The following is a 24311-nucleotide window of genomic DNA, read 5'->3' on the forward strand; positions in this document are numbered from 1 at the left end:
CTAAATGATCATTAGAAAATCCTTTTGCAATTATGTTACACAGCTAGAAATGTCCTTGTTTTCCACGGGAAGTGACCCCAAACCTTTGAATGGTAATACATACATATATATATATATATATATATATAATTTTGAAACATAGGTTTACTTTTTGTGTATAGAATTCTACAATGTATGTACAAAGCCCACGTAAGGTACAAAATCTCTGGCTTTGTTCAAGTGCATCGCTGAAGGAGCAACCCAACGACGGCACAACTGAGGTTCCAAAACAAGACTTCTTGGTGAAACTAGGAACGTTGTCAGGTATGCTATATCAGATATCGGCGATGCTTCTGATACGACTTTTGAAGCCCTGCTCGCAATTCTACATAAATTAATCAGCAGCGCTATTAGAGTTGAGAATAATAATGATCAATTCATGTTTTGTAATGTTTGACAACATAGCTTGATTTATGCGTTGAATGCACCTGGCGGAAATGAGCTTTGGCAAACTGCATAATCTCAAACCTGCTAATCTCAAATTGGCTACAAAGAGCTCTAATTTGTTACAGTAACATAGACATACAAATTCTAATTTTATTTCTATAGATATAGCTTTGCATTCTGCACTGCCCCTTTGACAGTGAGGAGAACAGATGGTAAGAACACGCACCCTGTGTTCTTTAATTATCTTTTCACTTCCTTCCCCTGGAAGCATTTTGTTCTCTCGAGCCAGCTCCGCTTTGCACTCTTCAACTGTTGATAGAATCCTGTTTTTTTCTAGGTCAATTTTTATGTGTAGTAAATGATAGGGTGCTTCACTCTGAAAGTCCTTTGGAATGAAACAGAAGAGAATTCAACAATTTGATTGAAAATTATTTTTTTTGTTACTCTAAACAGTACTCATTATAATACGAGATTCTCAGCCCAATAAACATGCAGCTATATCGGTGAACGGTCAAACTTGGCGTGCTAATGTTTGCGCTTAGGTACAAACCTTCCACTGTTTGTGAAGCTTCCTGACAGTTTCTTGCAGAGGTTGCTGGTCCTGCTCAGGAAGTATGTCCGTCAGTTCATCACAAGCTTTCAAGAAGGTGTTAAGTACCTTCTGATCCAACTGTCCGAAAAATTCCTGTGGAAACATTAAAAGCCAATTTTTCATAAGAAATCCTTCTACATTCAATGATATAACTATTCGTCACAGACAGCATGACATTTCGTTTTTGACACGGCGAGGGTGGTGGTTAAGTGGATAAGTGGAACAAAATCTCAGCAGATTGTGGTTAACACAGTGAGGGAATTTAAACATACATGGGATAGGCATATGGCTATACTGAAACCTTAAAATCTGGATCAAAATTATGTAAATTCTACTTTTCTACCAAAATCATGTAAATTCTACCTTTATGAATATTGGTGCAGGGGCTGAAACTTTGAATTTCTGTTATGATACCCACTAAAAGTGAATACATTCTCCTGAACCTTAATTTGTTATTTTTGTATACATATATATATATATATATATATATATATATTTTTTTTTTAATTATTATTTTTTATTTTATTATTATTTTATTATTATTATTATTATTACAGTGGTTTTAGTAACAAGTAAAACAGATACACACAGACCCTGTTGTTGTCATGCTTGTTCATGCTATGGTGCCTGAACGGTGTTGTCTACTTACAGTGTGCTTTTTTAGCATTTCTTCTGGGTTTCCCTTCTCTTTAAAGTACATTTCAGCTGTTTTTAGAGCATTCTCAAGCTCCTCCTTGGATTCTTCAAATTTCTTCATCATGTTGGTATTAGCTTCTACCCTTTTTTTCCATTCCGCTAATTTCTTTGTTGTGTTCTTGAGTGCAAAACAAAAAAAAATGTGATGTTCATATTTGTAATGCTAATGAAGATTTGATTCTGAGAGTAGCAAAACACACATCATAAGTATGGCGCAGAGATCTGCTTTTGGAAAGTTAAAATAATCCATCCATGAAAGGCCTAATATAAAAAAAACCCCTAATTTTGTTCTACAATACTGAGTTCATGATGAAAGTCACCACTAATCCCACCAAATGAAGAAATAGAGTGTTGCTTTTGTCAAGCAACCAATTGGATTTCAGGATTTTGATAAAGTGTAAAATTAATAGTGTTTTTTTTTCTTAATTTCCTTATTGACCTTATGTTAGTTTTCGGTTGGGCACCTCTTGAATCATCACAATAAGGTGAAACATGATGTCTATCCCTGCCAGTGCATTGCCTTAACCAAGGTAGTGAATGAATTTTGGCCTATAACCATTTTTTTTCCGGGAAAATTCAGAAATAATGGTTAGTGTGGCAGAAAAGTACAATACATACAGGCACATAAAACATCATTAACTTTGCCAAACCACAAGGTAGGTCATTACATACATATATAGGACTAGTATGATTCATGGGCACCATTTAACAGTTTCACTGAAAAGAAAACCCATAATGCCAGCCAGAATAAACCACTTACATTAAAGCATTTTACATGAGACACAGTGCAGAACATACGCACTAATATAGGGGATAGAAGGAAAACAGATACATGAAACCATTAACACATACTAACACCACATTCATGGACACATGTGTAGGAACACAGTAAGATGTTACCATAAGTCCAGACTTTCTATAGGGTTGTTGATATTTAAAAATTATTATGTACTACTAAGCCAACTCCACTTGTAGACTTGCATGTTGCGAACTGTCTCATGTATTACTCTAGTTCTAACTACAAATGGTATTCACATTTCATAACTGACCGTCTTACGTGGATGACCATGTCCCCATTTTCATATATGTGTGACAGAACAGTGTCATATGTATAATTATATGTATCTTAGAAAGGATTGATGGGTTTTGAAGGGATAGAAAAGCTTGCAGCATAATTTCTACTACATATTTTAGGATGTCTGTGAGGTCCAAACATACTGTTGAAGTACTTAATACATCAGGCAACTAAACACCCTAAGCAGCTGGCGTGTAAGCGTCAAGATTGGTTTTGATAGACTAATGCTAGGAAATTTCAAGGCTGCTTTTATTATCCCCATCATAAAGCCATGAAAAGGCTCTGCTCTCTATATTTCTCTCTTTAGGGATACTTTATAATGGAGTTCCAAGGCAAACATTATGTCCCAGTGATGTAAATTACCGTAGTCCTTGTGACAAAATATAACAATAAAAGGTTAGTGACCAGTGCGTCAACCAGCTAAACTGTGGTACTCAACCATTGAGCGATAAAAAAAATTTCAACATTTAAACCATGTTTGATCACCACAACAAAATCGTCATGCTAGACTTGTGGCTTTGGTGATATGTGAATTTAGCGGCAAACAATGTAAAATCAATCTAGTCGAGTGCATTTATGTATGTGATCTCAAACATACTAGGGATTATGTGATTAAGATAAGGAACCAAGAACCGTGCTTATATTTTTAATAGTCTAAACCTGAAGGAAAGAAATCTCGTAGAAATGTGGAAAAATCATCTATGTACCCTAATTCCACTCCTCTTTTTGATTAAGGACTAATATTTTTGTTTGTGCTAAATACCACTACTACTAATAATAATAATAATAGCAAGTCACAGATCAAATTATATATGACACCCATAAAAAATAGGCTCCTACTTGTTAACTAATTTATTTAATCATGCATTATTTTCAATCGGCCATACAGAGTGCAGCCAATGGAATCTTGATCTCTTCTTTGTTATTCTATTTTCAATTTAAGATCCACAATATCTGCAGTGGCAACCATGGCGTGTGTGTGTTGTTGTTCCTACTTGACTAGTAAAAAACTCTAAAAACAGGAATGCAGATAATTATGTGATAATTAAAAAAAAAGGTATTAAAATAGCATTCCATTCATTTCTGATTAATGCTTACATATTTTGATAAAGTAATAAAACATGTGCAGGGGCTTGTAGAAAATCAGAAAAAAAAGAAATTTAATAGCTATCAAAATAAAATTGTGTAGCATAAAGATGGATGAGTCAACAAAAGTAACCCCACCACAAAAAACAAAACCACAATATGAGTGTATCAATCTGAAGAGCATTTGTGAACTTCATGTAATATGAAATTGTGAAGAACAATTAGTATTGTTTTCATATAGAGTGGTCTAGTGGACAAATCTGTGAGAACATGAGAAAATTAATTGGAGGCATACACATTTTTTTTATTATTTTTAAACATTATTTTTGTTTAATATGACACACTTTTGCTAGGCAGGTTCCTATAGGTATGTCACACGACGTTCCCTTATTGCTTTCTGTTCTGCACCGTGACTCACAGGTTTTCCTGGTTTAATAAATTAAGTGTTTAAAAGCTGGAACAAAAATGACTAAATAAAAAAAAAGATCGGGGTAGATGGTAAATGCATTAAGTTATCAGCTGCAAATCACCTGAAAAGCAGCTTGAGCATCAGTTATTTTCTTTTGAAGTGCAGAACGGTCAAAATGGTGCAAGGATTTACTGATGGCCAATGCCTTGTGAACAGCCTGGCCATTTTTCTCAATAATTCCTAGTGCCTTTTTGCAGTTTTCCTGGTAAGCCAGCAGCTCCTACAACAAAGAGACATAATATAAAATAAAAAAAATGAATGTTATCATGTTTTTATTGAAATATAGAATGTAAAATATGTGTCTTGATTTACTATAAATCATCTAAAAAGTACGCAAAATAAAAAAGCAAATGTTGAAACTGCTTATTTACCCGTTGCTTTTGTTTATAAACGAAGGCTGACTGCATATCTATGTCCGCCATTGAAATGATTTCGCTCAGCTTTTCAAGGGCTTCGTAGAAATTGGTCACTTGGTTCTCAAATTCCCCCAGCGGTGTGAGAAGCTGCTGGGATTCGTACAGCAGCGGCGGGTAGTGCTCCCTTATCTGTAGTAATGGAAGCCGACAAACAGTTCATAATAAATACTATGGAATTCACTGCAAGGTCTTTTGGAAAGTAGTAATCATAGGCCTAAACAATAAATATATATATATATAAAAGAGATAAAAATAGAGAAAGAAGGAGAGCAAATATAATATATTTTAGGTTAGCATATTAGCGTTACAGAATAGCTTGATGTTTTATTCCCAGTTTGGGACTTTTATCAACTGCCTTTACTCCTTCAGCTGTATGATATATTTATATTGGGTTTAGGTAGCAATTCTCCAAAAATACACTTTACATTCTTATATCTGCAATAAGACTTTTCATGCTCAAACACTTTTATAGCAATGCTAACGAAGTCCTGCTAGTCTAATGAAGTGCTTTTCTGCATAGCTTTTATGAGTAAGTGTGTGATGAAGATGGAGCCATTGCATTGTATATAACAAGGCAGTATAATAAGTAGTCATGGTGGTGTCTACAAGATTGGGCTAAGTTCACTGCAGTGTAACACATACAAATAAGAAATATACAATTGCCTTATGTGAAAAATTGAATTGTTTTAAAGTAAAAAAAATGCTTAAAAAGTAATAAGTAGTGAAAAAAGGAGTGAACTTTGTGCAGATCTTACTTTGTTAAGTTGGTCTTTAATTCTTGAGACAGCTGCAAGCATCTCACTGGCTTCTGCTTGGGGAGATTCCTTTGTAAGAAGCTGAGCCATTCTCGTTACCGACCTGTATTGTGCTTCTATGATTGGCATTTTCTGTTTAATATCCTGTAAAAGACAACGCTTGGTTATGGATTCTGGTGCTTTCACTGCAAGTGATTTTGTTTTATTTGTTCTGCGCTCTTGTTGGGTTTTTTTCCTGCATTTAATAAAGTAATGTCACACAATAATGGTAGATACTTTCTAAAAATACATTTGTTAACTTGCCCTTGTTCTTTCAACAATATTGGGAAAAGGTTCACTGAACCTAACAATGTAAAGCCATAAAAAATGCAAGAAAAATAAAGATGACAAATTTGATATAGCGTATAGCTTTATTTTCTGTGACAAATCTCCTTCAATCAATCTTCATCAAATAATATCAAAACACTTGCCTCAAGATCCTGGACAAACATCTTGACATTTAGAAAAGACACTTCTAAGGGTGTGGAAATTCGTTCATTGCCTCCTTCTGCAAATGCTGCTAGGGCTATCACGCCATCTGCATATTCCTTCTTTGCTCTTTCATATTCATCTTCCCTGGCATACTGGAAAACAAAAAAAAACGCCTTAAAATATCTACATTCTCCAATACACAAGCTTCGGTTCTTCTTCTTTAATGACAACTTGGAATTTTCCTCTCATGGAGATGTGGCATTGTCAGGGGCAACTCCATGTTAGCCAGGGTTAGCCCTAGTTAGCCTTGAAATAGGTAGGCAGAAAGTCACTCAGACTAACATGCACACATTGACTCTAGCACCATACATGCCAACAGCATTCTCCCTATCTCTCTCCTCCTTTCACAGCCCCCATCATCCCAATCTCTCTCACTCTCTCACAACCCTCACTTTCTCAGAGTCCTCATTATATCTCCCCCTCTCACAGTCCTAATTTTCCACATCTCCCCTGGAAGTGAAACATTCTGGAGACATGACAACGGGGTAACTGAGGTGTTATGGGATTGAGCTCATGTCAGGTGAAAAGCCAGCACTAGATCCCGCATACGGCAATTAAGATATAGTTTAAAATTCTTTCTTAGCCACCCACAGACCAACAATTGGTGTGATCCCTCTACTATCTTTTTTCACTGGTGTGACATATAGAGGAGTGCATGAAAAAAATTTCCCAATCTGTCTAAAGAGATATTGTAGGTTATGGGGACCCTCCATCTGAGATTTTCCAAGGGCCCAATTGGCATTACATATTCTTATCTGTAAAGCAGCATAAAAAGAGGTGACATGCACACTAATCAATTAAACGTAACACTGTTGCGTGGAACTAAGATCTGTAGTAAACCCATGATGTTAGGAGGGACCATCATGTAGATATCTAAGGAAATGTTTTTTAGAGAACAACAATGAAGGAATAAAACAATGCTGGTGTTTTATTGACTTACATGTTTGACTTCCATGAACAGCTCACGCCATCTCCCATTGAGAAGCAGAAGTTGTTGTTTAATGTCTTTTGAAATTGTGTCATCACAAGTCTCAATAAGGAAATTGCCAGCATCATTCATCATTGTGTGTTGCTGAATGAGGTGAGGCAAGTGGCGGAAAAAATCCTGAACAAGAAAACAAAAATTTTGAAGAATTATGAAGCACCCTAAGAGTAGTTAAAGGTTGCTAACAATTAGTACATACATTTCATAAGAATAATGAAATTGGCAGCTGTTCAAAAACTGTCCAATAAGTTGACAGTTTACTGAATAAACCAAGAATTAAGTCACAACTACATCCGGTTTCCTCTTACCTTTTTGGCATGTTCGGGTTGGTCCAACATCTTCTCTGCATCCTCCAACCAGACTTGCAGGCTGGCTACTGTGTTGCTATATTTATCCCAGTTAGAGACTACTTCTTCTAGCATGCTCCGCACACTTCTCACCTCCACTGATAGGTTTCTCCATTGAACTGTGGTTTCGTTTAGAAATTTCGTAACATTTTCAGCTTCTTCTGCTGCACATTTACAAAAAAAACCCAATTGAATATGAATTTACTATGTATACAAAAATCAATAAACTGGTAAAACGTTAACCAGAAACTCCATATATAAAAAATATATGATGTAGCTCTCAACAGAGCACATAAGAGGCACTTTATGAAGAACAATTCCCGACTCGTTACTCATGGAGTGATAAGCAAAACTATATTTATAATTTATTAGTAAACCTATTTACTTATATTTGATCAGAGAGTTGTAATAGCTAAACATTACTGTATATTTAATGAGCATTAACTATTGTTAATAAATTACTTTCTAAATGATAGATTTGAAATTTTATTTGAATTTTATTCAAGTATTGTTTTACGTTCTCACTTGTTTAAATTATATATATTCTTTCTAAAGGTCATTTGTGCTTTCTTCCAGACGTGGAGGATTCCAGTCGTTTGAAAGCTACTCAGTGGTACCTGAAGAGATATCCATAACTATCCAGCTAACAGTAGCAGATCCCTGAGCTAAACTTTCAAAATAGAGCTTTCATTAACTTCACTTCTTTTATGAGGTTTTCTTTTTTCTGTGTTCCAGCATTATAGAAAGTTGAAATTTCTTTCTGAGATATTTAAAATTAACCTTTTAAAATGAGACTCCAGACCAATAAATTAGAAGGACGACAAGCAGAGAACACGTACTTATGAGAAGGTACAGCATGTTAAGGCTAAAGCTAAGATCTTGAAAAAACATTTCTTTATATATATATATATATATATTTAATGCAGCTTCCAATATGTCACAGTGTGAGGGATTTTATGATTAAACCTAGCAGGTAATTTATCTACAAAAATAGCTGTTTTTAATCTCTTAATTTATTACTTCATTACTTTATTTTCACTTCATTTGATAAGTTTTCTTAAGTTCCTTCTTTTACTGAGTATTTCTCAGGAATCTGGATGGTAAAGGACTGGTAAACCCCAATTGTTCATGGCTAAAATTGGTTTGGAGGTAAAAGGGCTAAAATATGAAGGAAACTTAAAGCAGAAAATATCTCACGCATTATAGGGCATAAGTAAATGCATATTTTATACTGTCTTTGACACAACTATGTATTTTGACTGTAATAAATGTCATGTTCCTAGAATTATCCCACAGTCTACCCTATTTTATTAGCTCTCTCCCTATCTTCAGTCCTGGTGTCTTAATATTTCCTAATGCTCCTCCATAAGCTTTTTCATCCACGTCACTCTTACTAGAGAAATGTCTTCTTTTATCTTTTTATCAAATCTCATTTTCAAAGCAACATCATCATCTAACAGTGCTTTATGTATCTTTTCTACTTACTTCTCTGGTATATCTATCTACAGTAGGGGTTCTACTCACAGAATATGCTACTCTTATTTCTATATTCTGATTTCCCAGTTATTACTATATTATCCATATTCTAGAAGTGATTGGCTGAAAACTGCTCAGTGGCCTTTAAAGCCTAAGGGAGAAATCACTCATCAATGGTATTAATAGTTCACAGTAATGTATTCTATATAACTCCAGAGATCGTAGCCCAGACCTGAAAGTATATAAATATCATTCTGGTGTTTCCTCTTGGGTGTTTTTTTTTCTTTTCTATGAATGACCAAGAGGCAATAACAGCAGCATGAATCACTTTATCTCAATTAATGATACTCTCTTACCTGATCCATCTGCTTTCACATACATCTCAGCTGCCTGTTTAAGGGACTGGCTGGTGAGTTCGTACTGTTCAAAGAATCTATTACCATCAATAAAAGTCTGAAACATAATACACATAAAGTTACACAGATTTCATGAATATTCTATGACCATATTCATAAGTAATCATTCCCTTAGCTTTGAGTTAAATTATTTTAAGTGGTTTACATCACTATATGTCTAGTTTCTTGATGCACAAGTAGATTCTTTTGATGACATCTGCTGCTTATGAATTCTGTAATTATTTTTTTGGGGGGGTAAAGTGCGTCTTATGATTGACTTATTTTCATACGTTTATTAGCCGATATAACAGTACATAAACGTACTCTATTGGCACGCGTACGTATTCAGAGATGCAGCCACTAAAGGGACACTCCAGCCACCCACCATAAAGGGTGACCACATTGGCCATGTAGTATGTACGATGTATGACTCATGGAAGGGAACCAATCAGTCAGTTATACATCCTCCATACTGCAGGGCAGCACATTATCTGGGCTAGTCAGCAATATGTAAAAATTATATGTGTCCCAGAAAACATGGCTGATGTGGTCACCCTAGCACCCTATGATGCATTTGACAGCTGGGAGGTCCCTTTACATTTTCTGTTCAGACCCTTATGGGCATGCGTAATAAGCTCTCCCAATGATTTCAATGAGAGTGTTTTCCTGACACCAATTGCCTGCTTCAAGCAGCCACGCAGTGGGAAATATTGTCTACAGAGGAGGGCAGCTGTAGGGCTACAGAGGAGGAGGGCAGCTGTAGGGCTACGGTTTCTACATCAGGTATGCCTCTTTTTAAAAAAAATGTACATTTAAGTACTCAAAGAGGACTTTAATATGCATTCTTCTTTAGTGGGACTGTCAGGAACAGTAAACTGTCCCTTTAAGATCCACATTAGCATAGATAGAAGGTCCTTAGCCCCTAAAACATATGTTTCAACAGTTTGTGTGACACCTCTGTTCATATTTTATCTTTATAGCACTTTGATATATGCATATATTTTAATAAATGTAAAATATGATTAAAGGACATAATTGCTTCTGATATGTTCTGCCTTTTTAACATGCAGCAGGTGTAATATAATGACAATTTCAGAATGTATTTGATGGAAACAGATACCAAACAAGTTGAATATTTTGCTGTCTTGTAATATATATATATATATATATATTTATACATATAATAGCACTGAGATTTGCATTTGTTTGGAAGAAAACTCTATTCTAGAGACGGCTGTTATGTGCCATGGAAATTCTGCAGTGCATGTTGCCATAGCAACTTGTTACATGGCTTGCTTTTGGCTTACAATATTTCAAATTCAGAGGGTCTTTGGCTTAATATATATGCTCCTTTTGTGATATTACTTTGAAAACCATTTATCTTGCATAAACAAAATAAATTAAATAAACAGAATCACCAGAACTAAAAGATCATTGAAATCCTCAATATTTATATGTAGTGATGTCACAGCTCGCTTTTGATGCAAACTATGGCAGTGACATTTTTGGCTACTAGTGAGTATCATTGGCCATCTCAGTACTTTCAGAGCTATGCAGACCCTTCTAAGTTGTATATACAAGGAAACCTGTGACCATTTACATGCAAAGAGTTTCCTACAATTTACCATCCTAGGTTCAGTCCCTGGTGTAATCAGTAGGTACTGAAATAGCAGAAGCCTCAGCATCCACAAGATTACGAGTTGTCCCACACAATCCTACAGGCTAAACTGCCTTTAGTGAATAGGACACGTCATAGTTTAGACAAAAATCTGACTTATCTCTACTTTTTCACTTGCTGATAGAGGCTTTGCAGTCATTGAAGGTATCCGTCATTGCCTTATCTTGTATGCTATCCGCATACAAGACATCTGTAATGTTATACAATTAACTTTGTTCTTTTAAAGAAGTCTGTCTGCAAGACCCCATTTACCTGTGAGTGGTACAGATAGCGGTTTTGCTTTTGTCAATGAATGGAGAGCCAAATGGCCCAGATGAACATTGTAGGAATAGGTTGTAGATTATAGGTTGTCTGCCCACTACCTACCAAGTGCAACTGAAAATCCAAACCTCTGTCTAGACTTATTATGAACTATGCTCAGCATAGAATGTTAATCTATAATATAAATTACTGAAGAGCTAGTATATCTGACTTGTGATATTATGTTGCACTTTATAAATTGTTAACTCGCAAGATCGGAGCCCTCTGTCAGTGCTTTTTAAATAGATGTAATGTAAACACATTTGATACACATTGATTTGGGACGTATGTATGTCAAAAATATGTATGCCAATTGATCGTGAGATAAATCACTTACTATGTAGTTCTGTAGAAGCAGTTCCACTGATTCACGTCTGCCATATTTAATGATCCACGATTTTAGTTTAGATTCTGCCAGGACCAGCAGTGCTAACAGTCGATATTTTAATTCCATGAATTCAAGCTTTAACATATGAAGCTGTGAAGAGGACGCAACAAAACCGAACCTGCAAGCAGAGAATAAAATTGACTATTACGCCAGGAGAATAATGGGCCTGTTCTACCGCACCATATCTGTCTGCTCCAAGTGTCAATAATAGGTTTTGATTCCATCACCCATTTGTGTTGATTGATTGGCAGAAGCCAAGATATGATAATAGCTAAAGTGCATATTTATAAAATATTCATGTGTTTCAAGGACTATATGGAGCAGGAATGAGTTTTAAGGATTTCATGGAGCAGGAGAGTAATGCATTCATGGTCCCTAACCATTTAATACTAAATCACGGAAATATAGTCCTGCAGATCACACATTTCCTAACACCCTCTAAGTGGTGCAATTCCATTAGTACAAAGTTTATCAACACAGTCCGATATTAAACCAACCAGGAATCTAAAGCAAAAAAATGAAATACATTGTGTTTGATTAAAAGAAATTCATGGTATCACCTAAAAACTTGTTTTCTCAGACTCAAGGGTAATTACTGAGCAAATGTATATTTAGTGCAATCAATCTCAAACATGATCTTCATACCAAATTTCAATGGGGAGATAGGGAGGAAAAGCTTTGGGTTTAGGGCAATGGGTGGTGGACAGGGTTAACAGCTACGGAGGCTAGTTTCATGTAACAATTACGCACACTTGGAAAATCTGTTAAAATGTTTGAAGTCTGGCCATTCCACAGTAGAGAAAGTTTACTAAAGTATTTTAATAATATGATTATTATTACTTTATTGAAAAAGTGCATGGAATTGAGCATAAACTGTATTGGCTGTATAATAATAATAATAAGAAGAAGAATAAGAATACGAATAAGAATAATAATAATAGGAAGAAGGAGTCCTATATTTTATAATCTAAAAAATTAGAAGATGTTGTATTTTGCATTGCTACTTAGTAGAATCCAGAATAACTAAAAACGTTGTATTATTTTCATTACTATCGTAAGTATTTTTCTATAAAGCTCCAGCATTAGAAAAGCACAGTAGAAAAATTGAACAATTATGTAACATTGCAATACAGAAGTTGAAGCCCTTGTTTGTGAGACCTTGTCATCTACAGACTGTGAGACAGAAGTAATTATTTGAACTCAGTGAACAGCTATATTGGGGAAGAGGCTGTAATGTGCAATAGGACGGAGACCTTTCATCCTAGTTCCTACGTGTTCTACAGAGTTCATGAACTAAAATACTCCAAAACCTGCTTAAGTGACATGGTGAAAAAGAGTTGTGCCATGTAAACCGTTGAAAGAAAATAAGCATATATTAAAAATGATATCTTAATTGACCAACTGCATTGTATTAGATTTCAAGCTCTTGAGACTGCTTGGGCTACCTATTAACATGGGGAGTGTTTCCTTCAATACATGATAATTTGTAATAAGTATGTGCCACCAAGGGGTGTGCAACACATTGATAGAAACAATGTGTTAATGCCCGCAATTTGATTTTGATCCAAAACAGCCATTCGATGAAAAAGACTTGTCTTTCAGTTTGTTAGCAGAGGCATGATCATTGGTAAACTCACATCAATGCTAAATACAACCGACTAGCCTCTGTTTCTAAGAAACACACATGTAGAAAAAAAAATTTCGATGTAGCATTGCAAATAATGCTTAAGCCCGGCAACCGTTCCTTACGCAACATTTTTATAATGACTAGTGTTTCGATCTGGATAAACGATGTAGATTACAAGGTAAGAATGCGCTTACCTTTCTGCCATGTCTTCAAGCTGCTCTATTGGAACCGGAACTCCGTTGACAGATCGAGAACGGTGAATCTCTTGAAAGGCTTTTTTATAACCATCCAGATTTTTCAGTACATCCTGTTAATTAATAAAAAAAAAAATGCAAATAGTAATAAAGCCCAGAAAACATTTTGGCTGGAAAAAAGGGGAAAAAAGCTAAGCAGCCAGGCTGCAGCGATGAGTCACTGTTCAGTATTTGTGCATTAGAACATTTTATCTGTCAGACTGGCATACAATTTTATCCTGTAGTGAGAGCGTGTTTTAACTAATGCTTTGCTCAGATCAAACGAAAGCCTTTAATGTGAGTATGCTAAATGCAGAACATGTTATAATTTACAGCATTTTAGGCGCTCTGTGGCAGGCAATGATCCCAAATCTAAGAGAATTCGGAGAATTGTGCTTGTTTCCCTGCTGAGTGGGTTTTGATTACTGGGGTTAGTACTCAAAGAAAGAAAAGCGGATATTTATAGCCCCAGATTTGGTGCACCTAAACCAACCGTTTAGCAGCAACAGAGTTCTACAAGGGGTAGCATTACAGATTTAATGTATTGTGTACTATTAAAGTGCTGCCACCAGGACATCATATCTTTTTACAGAAAAGAAAAAACACATTATGACGGATATATTCGATGAGCTGTCAAAAATCACTGCTTTTGGATGAGTTGACCCAAAACTCCATTAAGATCACATGACAGCCTTGAGTGACAAAGCATTGGCAAATCACTTGCAAACAGTGCCCAAATGTCTAATAAGGGTTCAAAACCTTTTGATGGCAGACAAGAACCATTCTGTTTTTCTTGCTGTAAAGACTCAAACCTTCCTTGAGCCCTTGGTCTCGTCTCAGATTGTTAACAGACGTTTGCCTATCCCATACATGGTTACATTTCCCTACTGCATTAACCACTACAACTTTGGCTGGGAGGCTCCAGCTCAATGCTCAATACTAAAATTAAACAAATAAACGGGGATTGTAACACTTCTCATGTCTCAGTTTGAGGCTTTTGGAGATTCTGCATTTCTTTTTATGTGTTTGTCTTGACCACAGACTTGTACAATTAACTTGACTTGACATTACAGAGATTTTACTAAATTGACATAAAATGCATCTCAATACTTATCAAACATGACAGGATACTCCAGTCACCCATGCAGCTTTACAACATAGAGTGCAAAGGGACACTTCAGCCATCATATGCACTTTAATAAATATTATGTGTGGTCCTTTTAAAGGTTTAGAGCCAGCAGTGGAGATGGCTGGCAGTGAATTAAGCATGCATGCGCTTTAAGAAGGATGAGATGTGTTCAGCCGAATCTCCTTCAAGCTGAGGAGCTGAGGGCAAAAGAGGCAAATGTGGGGGGATTCTGCATAACTACTCCATACATTTGTATTTAAAGAGACCAGGCTGAAGATTGGCAGGTGCATCTCAATATCCAACTCAACAGCATTTGATATAGTTTGACAACCACTTGAGTCTTCATTGATAGGAACTTTATTTAATGCCAATGCTCCAAATTACTTCAAGTATTTACTGTAAATAGGTAACACAATAGTAGTGGTGATCAAACAACGATACATGGAGTTTCATGAGCAAAGCAAGCTGTGATATATTGTCTTTAATGTTTAACCGTTTGATCTTTTCTTCACAAAATACACAAAAATACTCTGCTCTCATCGATATCAAACAATTGAAAACACAACACAGGTTAAATATATGCGTGGCACAATTATTGGTACCCCTAGGAATTCATGTGAGAAAATTATATTTGCAGTATATTCCCATTGATATTTTACATTTTTGGTACATATGGGTGACTAGGAACAGGACATTGTTCAACCATGACTTCCTGTTTCACAGGACAGGGGGTATAAATATCAGGTAACACAAATAGTAAGACCAAGGAATATAGCCGTGATGTGCGGTAAAAGGGAAGTGGCTATAAGAAAAAGCATTGAAAATGCCCATTTCCATCATCAGGGCAATAATTAATAAGTTCTAGTCAGTTGGAAATTGTATTGTCTCAATGTACTGTCAAGATGATGGTGCAATTGGCCAAAAAATCTCCAAGGATCACAGCTGCAGAATTACAGAAGTCAGTTGCCTCTTGGGGTCAGAAAGTCTCCAAAACTACAATCCAACTTCACTTATATCACTACAAGCTGTTTGGCAGGGTTTCAAGAACAAAAAGCCTCTACTCTCATGGAAAAGCAAACTCAACCATGTTTTGGGGCTGTTTTTCTGCCAGAGGACCTGGATATTTTGTTATTATACAAGGCATCACGGACTATCAAATACAGTATAATCAAATATTAAATAAACACCCCACTGCCTCTGCCAGAAAGCTTAAAATAGGCCATGGTTGGATTATCCAGCAGGATCGAAGACAGATCAAAATCAGCACAAAAATGGTTTACCGACCACAAAATTAAGGTCCTACCATGGCCATACCATTACCCTGACTTGAGCCTTATAGAAAACCTGTGGGATGAACTGAAGAGGAGAGTCCACCAGTGTTGACCTTGAAATTTGAAGCATCTGGAGAGACTCTGTATGGAGGAATGGTCTCAGTTCCCTCACCATGTACTCTCCAACCTCATCAGGCATTATAGGAGAAGACTCAGACTCCAAAGGGAGGTAGCACAAAGTAAACTTGACTTAAAGGGTGCCAATAACTGTGCCACACATAAATGTAACCATTTTTTATAAACCTCTGTTGGGTTTGCAATTGTTTAATATCCATAAGAGCAGAGTAATTTTGTGTATTTTTTGAAGAAAAGACCAAAGGGTTAAACCATACAGTTTTCACAGTATTCTTTGCTCATGTTTACCAAGGGTGCCAATCATCAAAATCTACACCACTGTGCAGTGGGACAGGGTGAAATAGATCATAAGCTTACCTTGTGTTGCTCCAGTTTCCGGTGTATGATATTTGCTGTTTCCTCATGAGCTTGCTGAACACTTATTTCCTCCCTGAGAGCAACCTCTGCTCTGTAGAGCCAAGAGCCTATGGTTCCCAGGGGAGCAGGAAGCGATTTATCAAGCTGCACATGCCAATCAAGGATCTAGAAACAAAATACCTCATATTAACCTCCAATGAGTAATGTATTTTTCAGGAAGGTGCTTAACATTTTGCACAAACATTAAATCAATTTGTAAACATAATTGATATAAATAACTAGTGAATGATGCTTTGATTTAATGCGTACTCTGCTCCAATGTAGAGAGTGGTACTGACTTTTGATGTACTGGCCTGCCAATTACAACAAATATATGACCACTTTAAGAGCTTGGCCGCTCCATATATTGAACAGAAATCACCATTAATGTCTACATACTGTGATGGTGGTTGGTGTTAAGTCTCATTTGAGCTCTTACGAGGACACTCTGTCCTTTATTTATCTGATTACATGCCTTAAGATGTCCATCAGGTGAAATCTGCATAAACATCCTCCCATCCTCCCACACTACTAGCCAAAAGTACTCAGAATGGAGCTTTACTTAAAAACATACATCTGTTTTGACTTCAAATGATTGTAGGTACCATAAACAGAAAATTAAACCTACCCGTGTCGAGACTCTGTCCCATATTTGTTTTACCATTGTCTGATCCAGAGATAATTTACCGTCTTTTCCAAGAGGCTTAATAGAAGTTTCGACCTGTTTTCTCTTGATTTCATATTGCACTCTGTATTGTTTAAAAGCCTGTAAAAACCAAATGACATAATGTAGTTAGTAGGGAAATAGCATAAATAAAAATACTTAGGGTGGGGTTAATATACAGTATATCCTGATTTAATCTCCAGTGTCCTGGTCCATTGTCCTATGTGCTTTATCCTTTGGTCCTTTCATTGAGTTGTGTTTGTTGTAAGTTTCCCCACTTCTCTTACACAACTACAGCTTGGGGTCAAAGTGGGTCAAACATGAGTATCTGACCTCATCTCAGCCCATTGCTGGACCTCTGTCTATAGTATCAATGTCTCTGTAGAGCGTTTTAGGGAAGAGAGAACATTTTATATATTTCTTTAGTCGATATATACCTGTATATACATATACACACATACTGTAATGCTACAATACCTGATATTTGTCTTGCAAACTGCTTTCTACCATTTGTGCACGAGTGACATCTCTTTCAAATTGTTCAAGCCAAACCTTCAACTCTCGAAGCAGTAACCGATTTTCTCTCTACCGGGAAGAAAATACCGGTATATGAAATAGTTAGAAAACTTTTCCCTCTACAAACAGAAAGGCATTACTTTTTTCATCAAGCAGTGATGTATTTTCTGTTTTGTGCTGCCCTGGGCCTGACTAAACTCATGTGCCCTCTAATCTTAATTTGCCCTACCCCTCCGGTGGTCTCTGTGTGTGGTCTTTTTGTGCCTTTGCCTTTGTCTCTCTGCCTCACATGTCATTCTACAAGCCTTTGCTATGGCCTTTATTCACTAAAGCAGGTGTTTGCAGTAGAGTTTCACTCTTCTGCTGTCATTAATTGACCTCACTATGCATTACAAAGAGCCAGCCCAAGTGACCTTTACCTGCAAGAAAGACTGAGCTGGCCCTGTATAATGCATACTTAAATACATAACCATAATAACTATGCATTGGGCAGGGCCAGCCAAGCCTTTCTTGCAGAAACTTTGCAGGGTTTTGATGGCACTAAAGATGATATCAGTGTACTGAATTGTTAAACTTTTATGCAAACTGGCAATTTGGTGAAAAAATCACCTTTGAGAGTTTTCCTGAATCTCACACAGTTTGCCATATTGTCTTTTTGGCTCTCTTCATGTTGAGTTAAGACTTAATTCAACTGACCAGACTTGAGTTTAGTTACATGCACTTGCATGCCAACACTCGCAACACAACCCATATGGATTTTTTTTTCCAGGAACTCAAATGGAGGGTGACATTGAAGAAGCCTGGAGCACATTGTGTTAAGGACTATTTGTGGTCTGCTAGGAACTGCCTGATCCTGAGTAGGTATAGAAAATTGTCGATACAGTCACATGCTAATACTCATTTTGCTTAAAGACTAATCACTGACTTGAGAAGGCTGAAGAGGACTTTGTTGCGCTTCCTCTTGTTTGACTGGGATGGACCCCACTGACTTAAATTGGATTTTTTAGTTTTTTTTATTTTTGGATGGTCCCTAAAAAGTGATGTAGATATGAAAATTCCCCTTTGGAATCCAACTCCAACGCATTTACTAATCCTACAGGATGTCATATCTGCATAGTGCGAAAACTTCATCTAGGCTTATTTTCCACTCAAACGCAGTCCACAGTTGCTAAGCAACAGATTCAAGTAATACAATAAGGGAACCGAAAAATGATTTCATAAAACACCAGAAGAATAATTAAATAAAAACTACTAATGTAAGTATACTGTAATAATTGACACTGCTCAGCAGATCTTGGCACAAACACATTATACTTAGTATGTCAAAATTCCATTCAAATCATTAAAAGATATAGTATTTGTAGGTAGTTTTCGGGACTATTTTATTTTACAACAGGATTACATTTTTGATCATTTTTTCTTTAAAAAATGTTTATCCACTTTTCACTCATATACTCCTGGGGATAATGGAAAGTACCCTCTATGACCTCATACTAGAATCATCCATTACAATCTCTTTAACATACCCTTTAACCATAAATATAAGTTCCCCTCAATAATAGTTTACTGCCCCAGTGTCGCCATTTTGTTTATCTAAATGCATTGCGTTTTCTGTTTTGGGGAGGCTGGGAAAGGGTTGGTGTTCATTATATGATATTTTTCTCAGTACTGAGGGCGCTGGAAGAAAGGATCTTTTTAATATATTTTGATTTTTCTTTTCATAACTTACTGATCTAATTTAGGGTCCTATGTGATTCAATATGGTTTTCCCGATTTGATTCAATCCAGGCCTTAAATTTGACTTAAATTTGAATACCTACCCTGACCTAAATACTCAGCAGACGTTCTTGTGCTTAGCAAGTGAAACACTAGTTTCCCTTTTTTAAATTATATCTAAGTTGACTCATCAAAACTATGCATAGCTTGTACTTTTTTCAGTGTAAATATATGGCAAAACTACAATATCTAATTACTTTCCTGCCCTAAATTCTATCCATTTTGGTTATCCTGTCATTATGAAAGCTGCCTACCAGCAACTTAATGGGGAGAAATAATGAGTGTTAGGGCTGTATTCATTTCAACTCACCTTCAACTCGCATTTAAAGTAATAAACTCCAAAGTCCGGCACTACATCGCTGACAGACTATAATTCCCTTTGACATCTTTGTCTGGGTGTGCTTAATGGAGCCCTATTAGCTGCCTATCTCTTTGAACAAATAGCTACTAAAGTAAAACATATTATATTGAAAGAACTTCCTGCTTTAAGTCAGGTTCTTGTGAGAAAAATAATCCCTTTGATCTTTCAAATAAATGCAACAAATGATGAAAAGGCAAATGAAGCATTTCAATTAAGATTGGTCTACTTGGCTCTGACTCTATCGATCTCCTGTTTCCTGTGCTGTATTTTCCTGTGGCCACATCATGCGGTTAAATTTACAATAATTACGACCACTACGTTAGAGGATAATCCTTTACACAGAGGTGAGAAAGACACATCTCGCTCAGAACCAGCAATACTAAATATAGGAGGTAAACCTACCAGTTTATTGAATAAACACAAAGAAAATCACAAAGAATGCCTTCTTCTGTCCAAACTAGCAATAAAGTACATCAAAGACTTGCAAATAAAAACTAGATTTAGTCTTCATGTCGAAACCCCCAAAAATCACTTAATTCCAATTAGTTTGTTACTAATCCTTGATAAACACAATAAATACATTCAGCAGATTAGTTTTCAGTGTTTTACTTAATTATGGCCTGAAGCACCAAAATAAAAAATACCAGTCACAGTTGCTCCAGGCTGTAGAAGCCTTACCACAATAAGAACTTTTTATATCTATGTTTCAATGTATAAAATGAGATGATTATGTGAAATGAGTATGAAGGACAGAGTGAAGTAGCGATGGTAAAAGGAGTGACAAGGAATCAAAATCCATCTTCCATTTGAGCAAACTATCACACATACCTCTATTGTATATTCTAGTTCACGGGGGTCAAGCTGGCAAGGGTAGCATAGCACAAAAATATTGTAAACACAACACACAGCAGTTAGTTTATGTTGCATGTGGAACAAAATGGCAGACAGGCTGACACAAGACAAGCAAGCAAATAATCCTAATTAAACAACATTTATACTAGCAGGAGATGGCAGGGGTCTTCCTGCTTTATACTTCAGGAAACCATTTAGCTTTAGGTCTAGAAAGAGAAAAGATCTATCATAGGGGAGAATTGGCAAGATACTTTGTCCTTACTTCACTATCCATTGTGATGGCCCAACACTGATAGTTTGCTGCAACTAGAAGGGCTGGGTAGTAATTGCATAATGCATAATATGAGTATGGGGACTTTGGAGAAATCTCAATGAATTTACTATACATTATACAGAGCCACCCAAGCTCTCCTTGCAGCAGATTATTGAGGACCGGCATTCAAAAAATATAATAAAGTCAAGTAATTGTAAACAACTCACCTGAAAAATCTCCCACCAACTCTCCCCAACCCCTATAGCTCAAAGCTAATCTACATACCGGTAGGGACTCTAACATCACACATAAGCACTCTATGGCCCTCGTAGTGTGTATACTACATAATTAGATAGAATTGTGATTACAAGGTACACATCTCTCTGCTTTTAAACACTATAACATGAATCAGAGAGTAATAATGGTAGTGGGATAGGGAGCAAATATTTGTAATTTAGCATTCCCTGCCCTATAGTTATGAACCTGGAAGAATACAAATTTCAGGACACTAGCCGAATGCAAATGAAATGAAAAAACTCATACCAGAAGAAATTATACTGGAATTAAAAAAGAAGTGATTAAAGAATCACAGAAGAGCTATATATACTACATATTTACAGTGCATTTCGGCATATATTTCCTAGGTTTGATTTCCAAGCAATCAACAAGAAATATGCTTAATGAGTAATAAACTTACATCATCATCCTGTCCATCTGCAGCACTGTTGTGAGGGTCTGGGTAGTGCTTGAGAAACTGAGCTACATAAGTCATTATTGACTTTTCATCCGGCTTATCAACATCTACATCTAAATTGGGGACAAAATTGTGGAAAATTTAAATCATGTGTTACAATGCAACATACGGCATATTACTTTAACATTACATGTAACAAATTATAGGCTAAAACGTTTATGTGCAATAATTAGTAAAAGCTATTTTGTTGTATCTGAATATTTAAATAGTGGTAGAGATAACTTAATGGTGAGGATAACTCAAGAGATTCTGAGGACAGGAAGATTACTGCTCCCTAGGTATTCACATACATTCCAAGTAGAAATATTGCTTTTTTTTGTATGTTAACATTATTACTTATATGTACTGAGCTATTTAGAATTTGGGAAACATGACACATAAAATGGATTATTTTTATTATTATTCCTTGATTTATATAGCGCCATCATATTCCACAGCACTGTACAATGGGTATCAGTTGTTTTTTATCTTTCATATATTTACATAGAAAATAAATGTTTTTGTAAAATGGATAGATGTAAAAGTTTTCTAAAAAGAAAAAAAAATAACCAATATTTATAATTGTCACAATATTATTTATATATTAGATACCCAACATAACCAATATCTATAATGGAATATTGTAATGATCTTACAGTACTGCTTAACTACGCATTGATGCAGCCATTAACAAATGACTATAGAGTCCGCAATAATAAGAAGAATACCTTCTGGATCTAGCAGTCTTGGGATTCCCAGTTCAAGTTCTGCAATAGAAAACGCTGCTTCTAGATTTTCACGATTAGTTCTGCCCTTCAGCTTGTCCATGTCCACCAGGTCAGGACGAATGGCATATATCACTGAATGGAAGGCAATGCCATTCCTCCAGCTGGATCCAAAGTCTTTCACTTCCACTCCAAGTCGTCTTTAGAAGAAGACAGAGAGGATTACAATGAATGACTATAAAAATCGTTTACCTGTATTGTTTATCTGTAATCAGTATCATGTAACATTTTTTTTTTACCTCTGTAATCATAATCCCGTAAAATGGATGTTAAAGTTAATATGAAAAATGGATATTGGAGTCTTTAGTCAAAGGTGATATCTTCTATTGGGCCACTAGTGTTTGTGGTAAAATGAATCCAGACTATTTTCTAGCTGTGAAGGGCAGGGATATTTGACTCACTTGGCTGCTGTATATTGGACCCAACGAAGCATTGCTTTCTTGGCGCTTCCCTGGATTTTGTTTACTACTTTGCGTTTGATTGGTGGACTTGCAGCCTCTGAACTAACAACGCTGTCTACTGAAGATGTGCTGCTGGACATTGATTGCAACTGAGGGAGATTGCTGGTTAACTCTTCGATCTAGAAAAAAAAAGAAGCCAAAAATAATATATTCAAAAATTGTGTAGAGTGGTCTGGGTTCAGTTTGAAATTTAAAATTCATAGATTTTAAATATTAACACGATACGAAAATGTCTTCATAGTGTTTGCTTTGGATAATAATACATACACAGTAATTTAGGTTGTAAAAAGACATAAACCCATTAAGTTCAACCCCTTTGATCCAAAATCAGGCAAAAAAAACCCTTATTTTTGCCATTTGGGAGGAATTTTCCTTCTTGACCCCAAAAGGCTCAGATTTCTTCTTGGTTCAAGAAGCTCTACAAATGTTTCACTATGTTCTACTACTGTAAATATGCGACTTGCTATTATATAACAGCAGAGTAAGATCACATTTGGATCCGTTGTGGAACCAGATCCGGCCAGCAGATGTAGCTACAAGCTTGTGTCTTCATTAACTGGATAGCAGCAGAAAGTGCTTTACTTATCAGGCCCTATATATAACTACTAATGGTATACAAAAATCAGCAATCTATATTACAAGTATTTCACCAAAAGAAATATCGGGTTTAATTATATTACAAACAAGTGTATATGTGTGAAGCAAGAAAGGTGATCATAAAGCAGCGAATGTTCCATCTGCCCCTGTTTTACTGATAACCTTTCAAGTTAACTTTCTTCAGACAAGGCTCAGTTTGGATACGAGTAGGAAACAATCATTTAAAAATGTCTTGTTATGATACTTGCTTAATTCAATATTCCACTCATATGGATCCAAGTGTAACATGCGGTCCATGAATGTTTATATTAGGTGAGCACATTCGATTTGTGTATACAATGAACTTTACTACCTGGGCCCTACATTAATATGTTTCTTATTATATTAACATTTCTATATTTATGTCATATATTTCTGCATGCAATATAATAATATATAAAACAAGCCAATAGGCACACATACACCTATGATCAATCATGTATGACTTGGATAACAGATCAAAAAATAACCTTGTTAATATTATGGTTTTGTACAAATTACAGTATGAATTTGTCTTAAAGTGTAACATTTTAAGGAAAATTTAGGATATTTTACCTTTTTTTTTTTTTTTTTTTTACAAATGTAAAGAATATGACATAATGTATTACAAATAATAATGCACATAACCACAGGTTTTTGCAATGGTATACTTGGATTGGCATAACAATAATGTATTTTGGAGCATTCTTAAATCTCATAAAAATGGTAAACTCTGATAATATTTAAACATTATGATTAGTCCAGATTTGCCCACTTGGAGACATTAAGAACTGTCAGATGAACAACACATTGTAATAAAAATCAGGTACTTGATGCTTGAAGTTGTTGCTCCAAAAAACATCAATTACACATATGTTTAATAATCATA

General features: G+C 35.8%; 1 protein-coding gene across 1 annotated transcript in view; it reads right to left on the reverse strand.

Moving 5' to 3' along the window:
* The window catches only part of SYNE1 (spectrin repeat containing nuclear envelope protein 1), a 164619-nt gene that overhangs the window by 127450 nt on the left and 12858 nt on the right, over positions 1–24311 (reverse strand). Inside the window, exons 6-23 of the mRNA XM_053461370.1 lie at positions 22748–22926; positions 22290–22486; positions 21526–21635; positions 17548–17655; positions 17035–17172; positions 16368–16532; positions 13437–13549; positions 11565–11733; positions 9211–9307; positions 7340–7542; positions 6987–7151; positions 5986–6138; positions 5516–5659; positions 4716–4889; positions 4406–4564; positions 1668–1832; positions 977–1111; positions 653–811 (exon numbers count right to left, since the gene is read on the reverse strand). Coding sequence (XP_053317345.1) covers positions 653–811; positions 977–1111; positions 1668–1832; positions 4406–4564; positions 4716–4889; positions 5516–5659; positions 5986–6138; positions 6987–7151; positions 7340–7542; positions 9211–9307; positions 11565–11733; positions 13437–13549; positions 16368–16532; positions 17035–17172; positions 17548–17655; positions 21526–21635; positions 22290–22486; positions 22748–22926 — 2733 coding nt within the window. The remainder of the gene's footprint in view (positions 1–652; positions 812–976; positions 1112–1667; positions 1833–4405; positions 4565–4715; positions 4890–5515; positions 5660–5985; positions 6139–6986; positions 7152–7339; positions 7543–9210; positions 9308–11564; positions 11734–13436; positions 13550–16367; positions 16533–17034; positions 17173–17547; positions 17656–21525; positions 21636–22289; positions 22487–22747; positions 22927–24311) is intronic.

This window comes from Spea bombifrons, chromosome 3, assembly GCF_027358695.1.
Source record: "Spea bombifrons isolate aSpeBom1 chromosome 3, aSpeBom1.2.pri, whole genome shotgun sequence".
Taxonomy (NCBI): Eukaryota; Metazoa; Chordata; class Amphibia; order Anura; family Pelobatidae; genus Spea; species Spea bombifrons.